The 17,125-nt window shown below is 42.4% G+C and overlaps 1 protein-coding gene across 3 annotated transcripts in view; it reads right to left on the bottom strand.

Annotated features, from left to right (window-relative positions):
• The window catches only part of MMP16 (matrix metallopeptidase 16), a 299,876-nt gene that overhangs the window by 101,666 nt on the left and 181,085 nt on the right, over nt 1-17,125 (bottom strand). For 2 of the 3 annotated variants that reach the window (XM_073550535.1, XM_073550537.1), the window contains exons 3-4: nt 16,480-16,494; nt 15,461-15,583 (exon numbers count right to left, since the gene is read on the bottom strand). In XM_073550535.1, the coding sequence (XP_073406636.1) occupies nt 15,461-15,583; nt 16,480-16,494 (138 nt within the window). The remainder of the gene's footprint in view (nt 1-15,460; nt 15,584-16,479; nt 16,495-17,125) is intronic. The other variant, XM_073550536.1, reaches the window with a different exon arrangement.

Genomic DNA, 17,125 nt, shown 5'->3' with positions numbered 1-17,125 from the left:
ACTGCAAAACTAGGTGCACTGGAGCAGCGATGGATGGCTCAGCTGTCTAACTATGAATTCACCATCAAGTACCGAGCAGGGCACAAGAATGCCAATACTGATGCGCTGTCCAGGATGCCTAATATGCCAGATGCAGGAGATGACCATGAGGCACTTGAAGAAATCGAGTTACCTGCCTTCCACCGGCCAATTGCGGCCCAACGTGCCCAAGGAGTGAGAAACAGACGGTCTGGCTTGAACGAGGCCACCCTAAATCCATTGCCTCATCATGACTGGGCAGAAACGCAGGATAGCGACCCCACAGTCCGCCTGGTGAAGGAGCTACTGTCAGAAGATGACTCACGCCCAGAGTTGGGATGTTCCTGAAGAAACCCAACAGTTGTGGCAGGAAAGAGGTCGGCTGTTCATCTATGAAGGAAAGCTGTGCCGGAGGAGTATCAAAGCCCGCACTCATGAGCTGGTCTGGCAGGTGGTAGTCCCAAAGAGAGAAGCATCAATGGTCTTGGAAGCATACCATAATGGAGCTGGACACTTCGGATGGAAGAAGTTGGAAGCCTTGCTCCGGGAGAGATCTTACTGGGCTGGTATGAGGAAAGCCATTGAAAATTGGTGCCGGGAGTGTGGACAATGCAACCTGCGCAGAAAGGACCGTAACAGCCAGCGAACTCCTTTGCAGCCAATAATAACCAAACAGCCACTGGAGTTGGTCGACCTTGACCATGTGAAGCTGGTCCCAAGCCGTTCAGGCTACATTTATGCTCTTACCATCGTCGAGCACTACTCAAGATTCTTGGTAGTTGTGCCTGTCAAGGATCAAATAGCCAGGACAGCAGCCAGAGCCTTCCAAGAGCACTTTTGTCGACCACACGGATACCCCAAGTGAGTGCTTACAGATAAAGGTCCAGCCTTTGAGGCGGAAGTGTTCCAGGAATTCTGTAACTTGTACGGTTGCAAGAAGATCAGGACAACACCGTACCATCCACAGACCAATGGCATGTATGAAAAGAGGAACCAGGCGGTGATCGACCTACTGAAGACTTTGCCTTTGGAAGAGCGGAATCTGTGGCCAGAAAAGTTGCCAGATCTGGTAGACCTCTACAACCACATTCCTTTGAATTCCACCAACTGCACTCCAGCCTACCTAATGAGAGCGAGGCCTGGTAAGCTGCCTATTGATTTGGATATGGGAGTCCTTACACCTGAGGTGACGTCACCAGTTGCTGACTGGGACACAGAGAGGCAGCAACAGTATCGAAGAGTACAAGAGTGTGTAGAAATGAGTCTAGCTCAGGCAAGATAAAAACAAGAAAGGCACTACAATCAACATGCACCTGCAGTTCCATTGTCACCAGGAGAACAAGTCCTAAAAAGGAAAAGGAGGATGCATAAATTGGATGACCAGTGGGAAGATGAACCCTACACCATCTTACCATCAAACTTCGACAACACCAAGGTGTGCCTTATCAGTAAGGATGGGGGAGAAACCTCAGCAGCAGTATCAAGGGATCATTTGAAATTGTGCCCTGACCAGTTAAAAGAAAGAATGGAAGAGCAAAACAACATCCAACCCATAGAAGAAGAAGAAATGGTCAGCACTGTACTTGGAGAATTCCTTGTAAATTGGACTAGAGCAAATAATGCCATAGTGGTGCCAGTTTTGACCTTTCCCCAACTGGTAGTACAAGAAGTGACTCAAGAGAACTCTGAAAATCAGGAAGTTCAGGTAGCAGATGCCACACCAGCAGTGGAGCCAGAGAATCTTCGCCCTGCCAGTGGTGAATCTGTCATGCCCATGGTGAGTCTAGGAGTTCATAGAAGGCTACTACCTAGTTTACCCACACCAGAGTTACGTAGATCTACCCGTACTACTCAAGGTATACCACCCATTAGATTCCGCATATAACTAAATTAAAGTATTGTAAGTGTTAACATGTATATATGTAACTGTTCAAGTTTTGTGCCTACAGACACTCTGTAAGAAATCCCTTTTTGAATTTTCCAGTTTTGTTTTGATGAACATTTTGGCCACAGGACTGTGTGTGGTCACTAACTTTGTACATGGTCCATTCCTGGGCAAATGGTGAACTATGGACGTTGATGCATGGACTTACCATCACAGGACTATTTTTGGAGCTTTTGGTTTTTGTAATTTTTCATTTTTCTAAATTTTGTACCTTTATATTTGTTTATTAGTTTATATGTGTTCATGTTGTTTTTCATCAGTCCAGAAGCACTGAGTTGCACTAGGGGGGAATGTGGCGCCCCCAGGAGTATGGTCGCCACAGTGGCATTACCTTCCTCCAGGGAGGGTGATGTCAGGCTTGGAGGCAATGAATGGTCTCTCTGGCCGTTAACCATAACATACAACACAGTTCCCACTCCAGGCCAGCAGAGGGAGCTCTGAACCAATACTAAGGGGAAGAGCTTCTCTCTGGAGGCCAGGAGGGGAAATTAGTTAGTTAGTGTGAGGAGGGCAAAGAGTGTAGATGTGTGGAGAGAAGCTAGAGGTTGAGCTGAGGATAGAGAGCTCCCTCCCAGTGATAGCGCATGATCTGGAGCCTGGTCTCCACGGTTGCATGGATACTGAAGGTCCTGCAACAGAAACCAGAGGAATAGGAAGCTGTAAATGCTCTATTCCCAACTAAGACTCGGAGGAACAACAGGGACGGGTGAGCCAAGAGAAATAGAGGGCTACAGCTGTCTGCCATACGAGGTAGATCCAAAAGGGAAGAGGAAGGAGGAACTTCAGTATAACACAGTACTGCATGTACCTCAAGTAAGCGCTAGCGAGGAGACTACACAACCTGACAGAGAGATTCCTAAGTTGCTCCCAGGCTAATCATCTCCTGTGCCATCTGTAATCTGGACTGCACTTACAAGTAAAGGTAAAGAAACTACATTCCGCTGTGTCCTTGCCTTCTTCCTGCAACTTCTTCAGCACTGCTACATCTCTGTGCCAGACACTGCACCCTCTTCCCCAACACCTATCTACACTGCCCTGGGACCAACAGCCCTGCCTGTGGAGGGCTACAACATCTTTGCTGCACTACACCATCTGTCCCAGAGAATCTGTCTGCAACGTCGGCTTAACACCTTCATTGCCGAACACCACAGGTGGCGTCACGAATCACTCATAAACTATATTTCATCACTCAACCCCTTTTACATGGGCGCCCAAGCCACGGACCGGGTCACCGCTGCTGTGACAATCCCCTCTGAGAGACCAGCCCGATACCGAGTACCCCACAGCCCTGGGAGGGCGACCAACTACAAGTCGGCTTGTGACTGCAGCGTTGTGAATCCTTATATTGCGCACTGCGCGCTGTGAGAATTCTCCCGTGTCGGCGCAGGAGTGTGCAGACATGTGACCCCAAGCATGTGATTTGCATTCATGTGGTCATGTGCCAGTTGGATGGGCGAGGTCTCACACAATGCAAGTGTGTTGAAAGAGGCTGGACACAGTCTAGTCGGAATGTGGCCGGAAGTATGCATAATGTAAATGACCACCCCGCTCCTGGCGCCAGAGAATCCTCACAGCGCGCAATGCAATCTATGTGAGAATTTACAAGTCTGCGGTGTCATAGAGTGACGGCAGACTTGTAGGTTAAGATCAGGCAACCCCTTTAAATATAATATAAAGCTACAAGTAAAATACACCTCCATCGAAACTGAAAACATGCTCTTAGATTATCATATACAGGACCTTTGTGAACCCTGATCCCAAAAAAGATTTTACTGTAGAAGATCTCTCCTTCATAATTGATTAACTAGAAGTTCTTAATGTCTTCCATGTTACGGATACAGAGAAGCTGCTGCCCGGTCACAGTCACTGTCTATAGCTGTGTTCCCAAGTTTCTTTGCTTGTGTCCCAAAGAAAATACCTTTTTATGTTTTGACAGTTCAGTTTTATCATAGGATGGCTATGCCTTACATAAGCAAATTGAACCCCTTATTATTTTTTTAGCACAGGTAATGTTTCTCCTTGTGAAGAATGCCAAATCGGTGTGAGGAGACTTATAGGCCAAGCATTGCTCTTCTGAGCCATTAAATATGCAAACTACCTCCTCAGAGAGGAAGAACACCTAAATTCCAGTGCCACCTATTAGAAGTAGCAATGCTAAAAATCAATATTGATCCTTTATGAGCCACATGACTTAGGATAAAAGCCAAACTAGACACTATTTGCAGATGCAAGTTTCTGGTTGTTTGCCCCACATCAGTGCAAGGCAAGATGTCTGATTTGGCTGGGTGAGAGACCTCTGATAGAGGTCTAAGGGGAAACATTTGTCTTTGTATAGAATGCTATGCCGCTGTATAAATTCTTATAGTCCATGCAATGCTCCTTTGGGAAAGCAGTAGTAATATTAGTGCTATAATATTAATAATATAAATATATTAATAATATTATTGCTACTGCACCAAACATTTCAACAGTAATACAGCGGAAATATGCTAATCTCTTAGGGTGTACTCAGATGTTGAAGACTCCTCTGGGCAATTAAATATGCTAATTGATTCTATTGACAACTGTTTTAGCAAATATTTATCCAGAAAATAAAAATGAAGGCATCTTATTTAAGAACTGTTCATTGGGCCTTTCCTCTGTCATTTCTCTCAGTGGTGCACTAGGGGTGTGTCCCTAATCAAGTAAGAAGCGGTCCAAGTGCATTGACACGCCCCCAGTGCTCTTCTCGCCTGATTTGCTTATAACTTCTACACTAGATTCCACACAATTGGCACATCACAGCTCTACAAAAAAGATATATTTTTATTGAGGGATGATGGCCTACAAAGTGGTTTCCCTACTGCCATATTTAAAGACGCACTGACAGTTTCCTTGTTACGATTATAAATGTCTCCATCATTCCACTTAATACAACTCTTGGATATACTTGCAGTAATCATTTACATTACGTCTTCCACGTCACCTTAGCGGACTCCGGTGTGAATTCTTAATCTCTTATTTTCGCACGAGCGTTCCTTCGTTTGCATTTCTGCAGTATCATGAGAAGCGGGAGCTGCTCATGTCACTCCTTATAGTAAACCGGTCTAGTGAAGATGTCTCGATGTCTACTGGAAAATCGCAGAGACAACACTTGCATGTCATCCTTTCACGTCGGAGAGAAGAGCAGCAGGGAGATTAAAAGCCGTAGTGTTGGTATACATGGATGTGCCGAGCAGTGGAACACGCTCGTCCAAGCTCCGATGCATCGAGAAGCGGCTCCCGGAAACACGAGGCTTCCTAATCAGTTAATTAGGGGGATTCTACATGATTTGTCAGGGTCTCATGAAAATAAAAGGCTTAGGATGCGCTATGATTTGTTACACCTGAATCTTTTCATTCCAGCTGGCATCAATCAAAGCTTAGCTGAAACACGGGCATTTGCTGGGGTTTTCTGGCGCACAGTATGGCTTATTGAAATAAATGAATTGCTTCTAGTCAAATATAGATTTCATTTTCTGCTCCTCTTTCTTTCCTCCAGACACTTCCCATTGGGTTATTTCAATAATCTTTTTGCAGTTTGTCTGCTTGTTAATCTCGAACCTTTGAAAGCTACGGCCCCAGAATGTGAATCAATAAAGCAAAAATTATTCATCGTGCATGCGTAAAGCATTACTTATCGCATCCAGCCAACAAACTTATATACTTCCAACATTAATTTCTAAACTTATACAGGATGTTTAGTTCCAAAAATCCATCAATTGGGGGCCATGTACATAGAGGGGGGGTCCTCTGCTTGAGATCTTCTTTTCTTGGGCAGAGTGTTGAGTGTCTTTCCCCATGGAGGACGGTACTGTTGGGGTGTGTGCACACGTTCTGTAAAATCTGATGTCTTGGCATAAAACACATGCTTTTTTTAATGCTTTAATGGCATGAATTTTTAAGCATTTTTTCTATTTATTAGTATGGATGAAATTTGCAGCAAAGGCGCTGAAAGAATTGACTTGTGTGCATGAGTCTCAATCCTATTGCCGGTAATAGGAAATCCTTCAGTTTTTGTGACAAATACGCACAGAAAAAAAAGCAAAAACAGTGACAAAACTGCAGTGTGTGCATATTGTCAGGTCATTTTGGCTACATAACTAATGCCGTAAAGACAAAACCCCCAATCAACACAATGGTAGATTCAGATTTTTTTTAACCCTACTGAGCTTTTTTTTTTTCACTTTTTTTTGGTAAAGTGAATGGAGACTTTCAAAACTTGTCTCGCAAAAAATAAGTCCTCATACAGCTATGTGGACAGAAAAACAAAAAAGTTATGGGTTTGAAAAAAAAATGGATGTGTACGAAAAATAAAAAAATTAAGAATCGCCGGATTGGGAAGCAGTTGAAGGATCTGATAAAGCACCACGCTGGTATCTTTTTTTTATTGCACGACTAGAGTAGTGCTTTAAATGTCAGTGCCACGCACCGTCTCATACTCACCTGCCATTGCTTTCATCCTTTTGCAGCGTCGCTCCCGTCGGTCTACGTCGAAAAGTGACCTGTCGGCAGCTGCAGTGTTTCATGGAGAGGTCACTTTTCAATACAAATCTATGGAAGACTCGTTCTGCTCCCATTGGGTCGCACTGAGAGCTTCTGATGTTAACTTCTGACTTCTGACCAGTCATGAGTTATGGGCACAAGGTGGAGCAGCGTCGGTAAAAGTTGAAGGCACAGGAAGGTGAGTATAAGAATGCATTTAAAGCGCCACTCCAGCGTTGAAAACAAAAACCCGCTGGAGTGGTGCTTTAATAATGTATTGGTGGCAGATACACCCTCACATGTCTGGTGAAGTCTTTGCCTCAATTGGTCAAAGTCATTTTGGTGGCGAAAGGGGGACGTACACAACATTGGGCGGGTGGTTTTCATGTCACCACTGATGGGTTGTAGAGCTCTTACTTCTGGTACAATATCCTCTAATTACCAATCATCGTATTCAATATGTTAATTGTTATTCTTCACTATTATTAATTATTCCCTCCAAGAACTGAGAGCAGATGAGTTTTGTGCGTATCAGCTGTCATTAATAGCTGCCAGAATAGTAATACAATTTGTCATAGAAAGGCTGGTAAAAAATGTCATCTCCAGGATGTGATTGCACGGAGCCTACATGGATATTCCTCTGTGGGATATCCTTACCAATAGACGGGAAATCGGGAAATCAGCTGGAACGCGTGCTCATAACGTTGATAAGTGAACGGTATTTGTTTTTAGTCTCCCGGGAAAACCAGACTCCGCTAACAGGACCGCACAGAAATGTGTGCAATGGTAGATGCATCATAATTCCTCTCGTACTAATCTATAATACAGGCTTTCCCTACGGGGGTTCTTCACTCCAAATATAGTTTTCAATATCTTCATTTTCTCAGGCTATGAAATTCGTACAATTTGTTACTCAGTCAGTCCTGCAACCGAAAGCCCCAAGAATCTTGATAATGAAGGTCTCCTAGGTTCTACCAGGTGGGGTGGTTTTCACAAGCTCAATTTCTCACAACAGAGAATTCCTATGCATGTTCGTCCACATCTAGACGAGAACCGGCTTAAGAGAAAGGCCCCGTACTTCCTTGCATAGAGGTACAAGACCTTCATGAATCTCTCCTTGGACATGTCATCAATATCAACTGAGACCTATTAATTAAACCCAGTTTTTGGGATAAATGCATTTAACAAAAATTAGCAATATATATTTTTCATATCACAATCTGTAAGAAAAATTAAAAAATCTTACAATTTTCACACTGGCCACTGGGGCCATTTTAAACTCATACTTCTTGTTCTTTACAGAAGACATTTCAGCAACCTCGCTATAATCACATACAAGATTACAGAGCTAATAACACATGATCCATCATTCATAATAGTTAATGGTCACAGCTCGCCTCCTCCCCCTCCGTTTCCACAATGATCTTTTCACGCGTTCATCGGAGGCTTCAGGATAACATTGTCTCAGTCATTGTATTGCTGCTAATGTACATGTGGAATCCCTGAAAGATCAGGATTAGTGATGAGCGAGTATACTCATTGCTCGGGTTTTCCCGAGCATGCTCGGGTGTCCTCCGAGTATTTTGGCGTGCTCGGAGATTTAGTGTTCGTCGCCTCAGCTGCATGATTTGAGGCTGCTGGACAGGCTGAATACATTTGGGAACTCCCTAACAAACAGGCATTCCCCACATGTATTCAGGCTGTCTAGCAGCCGCAAATCATGCAGCTACGTCGACACAAATTAGATCAACTAATTTTCAGATGACACAAGCCCTTTAATAAAATAATATCTATATATTTTTTTTTTGCCATGAATTAATTAAGATCGAGTAATATGTTACCAAATACTATACAATACTAACTAAATACAGCAGATGAAATAAGTCTTTAACACAGTCAGCAGTTTTGTAATTAAATATGCCATATTTTTTGAACTATAAGACGCATCTTATCATAAGACGCACCACAGGTTTAGACAGCAGGAAATAGGAAAAAAATTCCAATCAATTAAAATGCCCCTGGCGGTGTAAAGTGGAGGAGTCATTATCACTAATTTTAATGTAGTAGGGTAGAATAGGGAGGTACTGTAATAAATCTATTGTTAGTGTCTCGCTATAGTGTTATACACAAAACACAACTCTGCTACATATGCACATATACATACTGTACATACACAGCTCTGTACATACACATATAAACACACAGGTCTGCTACATATGCACATAGCTCTGCTGCATGCACATATAGACATATACAGTTCTGCTACATGCACACTCCATACACAAATAGACATACACAGCTCTACTACATGCATACTACATGCACATTTAGACATACACAGCTGTTCCATGCCCATACATATATGCATAGCTCTGCTACATGCCCAAATAGACATACACAGCTCTGCTACATGCCCATATAGACATACACAGCTCTGCTACATGTCCATAGACATATATAGCTCTGCTACATGCCCATATTGACATACATATATAGACATACACAACTCCACTACATGCACATATATTTACATACAGTCTGTTACATGCCCATAGACATACACAGCTCTGTTACATAGACATACACAATTCCGCTACATGAACATAAACAAACACAGCTCTACTACATTCAATCTACATGCACAAATACACATACACAGCCCTGCTACATGCCCAAGGACAAAGGTGGCTACTTTGAAGAACCTAGAATATAAAACATATTTTCAGTTGTTTCACACTTTTTTGTTAATTATATAGTTCCACATGTGTTAATTCATAGTTTTGATGCCTTCAGAGTGAATCTACAATTTTCATAGTCATGAAAATAAAGAAAACTCTTTGAATGAGAAGGTGTGTCCAAACTTTTGGTCTGTACTGTAGGAAGCTGCATCCGGACTATAAGACGCAAACACTTTTTAACAAGACTTTTTCTTGTTAAAAATGCGTCTTATAGTCTGTAAAATAGAGTATTTCTAAAAGTGGTAGACATGAATTTCTAACCAAATTCTTAGTAAGTTTTGCAACAATAAGGTTGCGAAGGCCTTGAGACGGCTCACTGGTTTTACCCATCATGAGATGTTTCTTCTTTGGCACCTTGGTAATGAGACACCTTTTTATAGGACATCAGTTGACCCAGCTGATTTTTTTTTCTTCACTAAGTGGCTGGATTGTTTTCTAATTACTGATAGATCTCAGCTGGTGTTATCAGTTTCCATAGCTTTTTGCACTTCTCTTTCTTCATGTGTTCAATACTTTTTCCCCTCTGTCATTCCTCATTATTACACATAATTTAATTTATGGACGACTATGGTTTAATTTCTTTGCCTGTGAGGATTAGATGGGTTGTTACCAACATCTGGTGATAATTTTTCAATAGCACCTTTAGAAATATGTTTAATACTTATTTCACCCGCTGTATATAATGTAAAATGGAGAACAAATAGGATATAATACATATATGTGTGCGTTTGTATATATTATGCCCGGACGCTTCCCCACAATGCCTTTCAGCTTTCACATAACCAATCTGCACATTTAATTTCACAGAGGAGTATGCATGTCATGTAGGTCTTCTCCCTCTGACATGCCAGGCTTGGCTTGTCCCTCTTCAGTAGGTGAAACGCTACCCCTTAGATCTGAGTCTTAATCTTCTTGCTTAGACCCCGCTGAAAGAAATTAACTTTATTCCCCCTGGAAGCGGTCCCGTTTTAGTCATGGGGGTGGCGCCAATGAGGGTTTAGTCACCGCTCTGTGTAGAGAGAGCGGTTGCTGTGAGAGCGGTTGCTGTAATCACACCCTAGACACAGATTGACAGTCGTCCCTGATGCTGAGCTGCTGTCAGTGACGGGAGTGCGGTTATAGCCAACGCTCTCTATACACAGAGTGGTGACTTGACCCACACCAGCACAACCCCCGTGACTGAAATCCAAACGATGCCGAGAGGAATAAAGATAATTTCCTCCCGACAATGGAGCTCTAAGTGTGGAAGCTGGGCAGGTTCAGAATGTTATTAACCTGAAGATTAGTCCCATATCTTCAGTTAATAGCTTTTTTTCAGATGACAGGTTCCCTTTAAAGAGGACCTGTCATCAGGTCAAAAGTGGACTGTACACGTTCAGCATTTTTGCACCTTTTTTTCTGCAGCCAAAACCTGCTCCCTTAGGCCGGGGTCACACTAACCGACGCAAAATACGGTCAGTATTTTACATGCGTAATACGGATGAATGGCCCCTAAACAGTGCTCCGTATGTCATCCGTAATCAAGGTGTGGTCGCGTATTTTGCGCATGTCAGCATCCGTATGTAATCCGTATGGCATCTGTATGGCGAGATTTTCTCGCCGGCTTGCAAAATGGACATATAATGGAGCCCTATGACAGGGTTTCTAACAGAAACCAAAGAATAGATATAGACACATAGAATGTATAAATGTGTATATATATATATGTATTCTATGTGTCTATATCTGTTCTTTCGTTTCTTTATTAACCCTGTCAGTGTGAGTTTACTGTATAGCGCACTGAATTGCCGGCTTTGCTAAAAGACACCGGGTGCGTATTTCTCGCAAGTCACATGTGTGGTCCGTGTGTAATCCGTATTTTTAGCGCACCCATAGACTTGCATTGGCGTACTACGGCAGTAGTACACTGACAATCGCAGCATGCTGCGATTGGCACGGACCGTAGAATACGGATGAGAAATATACGGCTGGTGCGAGGGACCCCATAGAGAATCATTGGTCCCTGTCTAATGCGTGCTTTTAACGCCTCTCACTCGGCCGTATTCCTCGCCAGTGTGACCCCGGCCTTAGCATTAAAAACACAGAGAAAATAAAGGTTTTTCTGCATTTTGGGTGGGTTTTTTGGGTGGAGATCACATGTGATTTGTCTTCAATGCATGTTTAATATATTCAGTTTTATTCACCAAGATTGTAGCAAAAAATACTGCAAAAATGCAAAAAAAAAGAACCCTGTCTGCTGCATTTTTGCGGAATTTTTGCACTTTCTCATTGCTTTCCATGATTGAAAAAATGCTGTAAAATCACTGAAAGGATTGCCATGCTGTAGATTTCAAAAACGTTCAGTCAGGAAAATAAAACAAATATGCACGAGCTTTCGGAAATCTCGTAGCTTTTGTTGGTTCGTTAAAATGCAGCTTCTGTTCTGCAGAAAAAAAAAATGCTGTAAAAATGCTGCATGTGAATATGGTCTTAATTATATCCCAGCTGCTCCCCTGAGGATTCCAATTGTTTCCTTTTAAATATGCCTTACATTTCCAGAGATGTGAGCATTTTCATTCAGTGCACCCAATAAGCGAGTCTCTATGGTCTTTTGCAAGGGGAGGTGGCTCCCAGGATTTTCTGGGGACGTGTCTTTAGGCTGATCTGTTTCATTTTCCTGTGAGCAATGCTCCCTTGTAAAGACCATAAATCAGCACTAAATGAAATTGCTCGTATCTCTAGGACTGTATGGAGGATTAAAAAAACACATTAAATACTTTATTCCCAATGCTTCTTTAAATAAGAGTAAGCACTGGCCATTTTGACCCGGTGACAGGTCCTCGTTAGTAGAACTGTACGTGGCACTGCTGGACAGTCACTACTGGGGCTGGAACTGCAATGGAATATGTGGAGGCAAGAGGAGAACTAAGACCGGACTCTATTATGATTAATCAGCCAAAGGCGACTCATAATATTAAAGCGCCACTCCAGCATTTTTTTTTACTGCACCGCTGGAGTGGTGCTTCAAATGCAATACCCTGCCCCGTCTCATACTCACCTGCCGCCGCCTTCATCGGTTTCTAGCGTCGCTCCCGTCGGTCTCCAGTGAAAGGTGACCTGCCGGCAGCTCCAGTGTTTCATGGAGCGAGACAGAGGTCACTTTTCAATTGATCTCTATGAGAGCCTCGTTCTGGCCAGTCAAAATTACAGGCACAAAATGGCGCTGTGGGACCGAAGCGGTGTCTATAAAAGGTGTAGACGCCGGAGGGTGAGTGTAAGAACAGGGGCAGGGGGCTTACTTTTAAAACACCACTTCAGCACTGAAAAAACCCCAGCTGGAGTGGTGCTTTGAAGGATTATCAAGGTTGGACACTGTTAATAGACTTAATTTGTGTTGAAAGTAGCTGACACATTGTCCCCGATTAAGACTGGTATTGCTCACACCAGTCTTGATGATGGGGCATGTTGGATTCGATTGTGCCTCATTCCATAAGAGGCTCACGCTTCCTAATGAATCGGGCGCGTCTTAGTACTGGTGTCTGCCACCATGCGCCTCGCCAAAAATCTTGCTCTCCAGTCAGTGACTAGAGTAAGGTATTACCAAATAGTAGAAAAGACAGCGCCTCAAATGTTGGTGTAAAAGAATTCACATTTTATTCTGCCTCCTGTGGCAACGTTTCGATCCAAAGATCTTTCTCAAGCAACTTATAATTTTTGATTGACTGTTTTAGAGTAAGGAATTGTCAAGGACTGGAGTAAGATTTATGGCATTAGGTAGGCCAAATCTCACCATGAATTAGACCAATGGGCATGGCCATCCCCCAACCCCATCCTGCCCCAGGTCCACCTATTTTGAAACTGGCTTTGAAAAAACTAAAAGTCACAAAATGTTTATGCATCCTCTTGTTGCACAAAAATATTGCAATTTTTCAGTGTTTTATTTCAAATTTCTGGTAAAAACACTTTGATTGAGTGGGATCCCATATGTTTAATATTAACAAAGGGGTTTTTCATAATATACGTTTATAGTTTATAAGTATAGTATATGGAAAAAATTGAGGGACTGGTGGAGGCTGGTGGAGGTCCAACAACTCCCGGTAATTCTCCATTGTAATGGGATATATCAAACAGGAGAACATGATCAGTATGTTCACACAATGCGTATTGTGTCCCAGTAACACAATGTTCTTTTGAAAATCACAGCCAGGATTATATGATTTTTTTACTATAATTTCAGAAAACTGCAACCAAAAAATGCAGTGTGATCCTATTGTGTGAACATACCCCGACTGACCCAGAAGGGTAAAACACAAGGAACTATTCTTGGGAAATTAAAAATGTATGTAGGGCGGACTTGATTAGAAAATATATTTACACCTTATTTTTGATTTCTTCACAAGTTTGAGAACCGACTCTTCCGACTGTCTTTCCAGATAATTATTCTGAATGATCCAAAGCTTTTCATTCTTCCCGGCTTATCATCTAAGAACAGCCAAACAATTGCTTCTGCGATAACTCTTCCTTATGAGATGTCTATGTAGCATTAGTTAACTCCGTGTAATTAACTTGAGAGCTTCAATCAATTTTTTAAAGACCCAGACTTTATCATGTTCACACCAAAGCTATAAAAAAAATCTCATTACAGTAATCTGTAAAAGAGAATGACAGACATAAAACACAGAAAGCCTGCAAGAAAAATCCAAACCAACAATCCTCCTATCTAGCAGGTTCTCCTCCACTGGTCCTTTAATACAGCAGCATTTATAGACCTGGAATATTCTCAATTTCTGAAAGTAAAGCTATCACTGTCATACTGGACAGATTTTAAGATAATACAGTTTTTTTTTTTACCTTTAGGGCCGGAGTACGTCTCAATATAACTATGTTTTGCGCATCGAAGATTGGTGATGAAAAGATCATTTGTCAAATTTACTTGAAAATGTACTGTATGTAACATCTAACAGATGACCTGTGGCTCGTGAAGCACAGCGCTAAAGCTTATTCCCGCACCTTCCCATGTCCGCCATTCTGCCAAGAGAACGACTTGGAGATTCCAGAATCACTTGTCGATATCCTCCTGCAGCACCCAGAAGGATATCTGCAAACTCTTCTGAGAATCCGGGAGGTCTGCTCCTTTTGGTTTTCCTCACACGTCCGTATAAAACACTGCATGAACACCAGGTACTAGTGTCATCAGCGTGCCATCCGTGTGTCCATCTTTACCATCAGCGTGCCATCCGTGTGTCTGTCTTTACCATCAGTGTGTCATCCTTGAGTTCTTTTTAATCATTATTGTGGCCCCCTTCACACGTCCTGGTGATTCCTGTACTGTTGAGATCTATGGTCCGTGTCTGTGTGTGCTGTAAGTGTGACCGGCGGCTGCCTGTCACCGGCGTTGATGTCATTAAGATTACCGATGATCACAGGCAGCGCTTCTCATGCTTCTCAGATCATTGTTTCCTGCTGGCGTGGTGAGAGGTCGCATCAGTGATGTGACCGCTCACCAAACCATCTGGATCGTTGTGGGACATGGGCATTAATGAATTATCGATGGAAGGATGAGTATAAATTTCCTTTTTTATTTTTGGTGAATAACTGAGTAAAAGAGGGTTGTGGCTTTTGAATTTCAAATAAAGGACTTTGTGTGTTTATTTCAATTATAGGTGGCACTAGAGTTCTAGTCCTCTTCCTCTCTGAAGAGGCAATTTAAATATTTCCCAGAGGAGCAATGTGACTTAAAATTCTCCTCATCTCGGCATGCTTAACATGTCATTCTCCGCAAGTAGAAACGTTACTGCTTAGATCCTGGTCAGATGTCTCGCCCACAGCCAAACCAGATCTCACACTTTGCACTGATGAGGGGCAGTACCCCCGAAACTCAGCGTCTGTAAATTGAGATTCTGGTTTTGGCTCTTATCTTAAGTCATGTGACAAGGCTCCTTAAAGGGTTGACATTGATCTCTAGGATTGCTACTTGCTATAGGTGGTGCTAAAGTTCTAGTCCTCTTCTCTGACGAGACAATTTACACATTTCAATTAAAGGACTTTACTCTGTCCGGGTATTTATTACATTTTTGCACATCATCATAGGTCATAATGGGCGCGTGTAGCGTCTATGAAAAAAACAAATACCACACATACTGGAACATGGACATGTGGAGGTGGCCTTCCGGCCTTCCTGTCAGCCTCTTGGACATTGCGGGAGATTTAGCCAGCTTATTCTAAGTGGAAATGGAGAAGCATAAGGCTACAATGAAGCCTCTAGGGTCCTTCTCACCTGTATGTGATATGCTTGTGATTCCACTTCTGCCCAGTTAAGGCATAACGTTTTCGGCGGACACTAAATCTGGAAATGCCGCTTTTCTGGTCTGGCACACCACATCGTGGTTTCTTCATCCAGCTACAATAAAGAAAAAAAAAAAAATCAAATGACACCGAAACAGGCAACCGGCTCATCCGAGGACGCAGACGAGGCTGCACAGCCAATATATAGATGGATGGTAGAAATGTTACATGTACTGGACCAGAACAGATCCTGTAAGGATACTGAACGGCTCAGTGGTTAAAGGGCAGGCAGAATATAACAGGTGCACATGGAACACATTAATTAAACATCTAAATCCATAACACAAGAAAACTAAGTGGTAACTGCACTGAATAACTTAATTTTGAAAGGGGTAGTCCAGGATTACAAAAAACAGGGCTGCCTTCTGAAAAAAAAGAACATCATTGTGATATTGCATCCATTCAATGAAATGGAGTGGAGGTGCAATACCAGACACAGCCTGTAGACACCGATGGTGTTGTTTTTGGAAGAAAGTAGCCATGGTTTTTAAATCCTTGAAAAACCCTTTAACCCTGCATCCAGCCCACCAGCTGGGCTCCTGCCTCGGTCCAGCTCAACTTTAAAGACGTCATAAATCTGCACAGTAGGAGCTCAGAAAAAAAAGGTAGGTAAGAGTTATAAATTCTTCCATCACAGCAAGCCCACTGACTGATTGAATGACTCTGACCCTTATACCGGGGTTTGGCACATTACTGCACCCTGCTGATAAAACATACATAGACATCAATTGAAATGAACAGAAAAGCCGCCTGTTGGCAACCATACTGGACCACCGGCTTATCATAGACAGATTCGGAGGCACAGTGGTAAGGCCACTTCCCCTGTCTGAGGAGCATTACCCTGTACAATACCTGCACCACAATACTGACAAGTGAGAAAGTACGATCTGATCACAGTTACAGTGACTGACAGGTACGATGACAGCAATGAAAAATATCAGGAATTCTCACCTCATTGTGATTTGACTACATCAAAGTAGGGAAGCAGAGGAAAAAAAAGACAGAAAAACACGATTACACTCCATTACAACATCTTCTTCCAGGGATCAGAATGGTTGTCACACAGGACACATTTTTCATATAGAATTTTATCGCTAATAGTATCACTCTACATTGCAATGTCGGGATGAAGGCACAATCCTTTTTGATAGTTTTGCTTGATGAAATGATCATCTTCTGAGTCCATAGAATGGCTATCCTCATATCAGGATTGTACGAACTATCTAACGTTGATTTTTTTTTTTTTCACAATAAGCGCGTCAGTCTCATCAGGTCTAAGAGTTCTATTTATTAATGTATGCAGTCTGTACTATAAAATCTGGTGACACATCCATTTTACCACCAATAGAGTTATTTAGTTCTGAAAATTCATTTTCCTGTACCCAAATAGTGAGTTGTCTTCTGTTCACAATTCTAATCTCTTGGCCAGAGTGAAAAGTGGTTACAAAGAGCGTCTCTCGCATTGAGGACTTGTCCTGTTCCTGCATTACACAGAATTTCACAGGTTATCCAGGACTTTTATTATATTCGCTAAGAAGCTAAGAATTTAACGAGAGATATTTGCTAAATACCTGCCTGTTCTACACGGGGACAATTT

Source organism: Dendrobates tinctorius, unplaced genomic scaffold, assembly GCF_039654945.1.
Source record: "Dendrobates tinctorius isolate UK_male_01 unplaced genomic scaffold, ASM3965494v1 ptg000165l, whole genome shotgun sequence".
NCBI classification, from domain to species: domain Eukaryota; kingdom Metazoa; phylum Chordata; class Amphibia; order Anura; family Dendrobatidae; genus Dendrobates; species Dendrobates tinctorius.
This window is presented reverse-complemented; position numbering and strand designations above follow the sequence as displayed.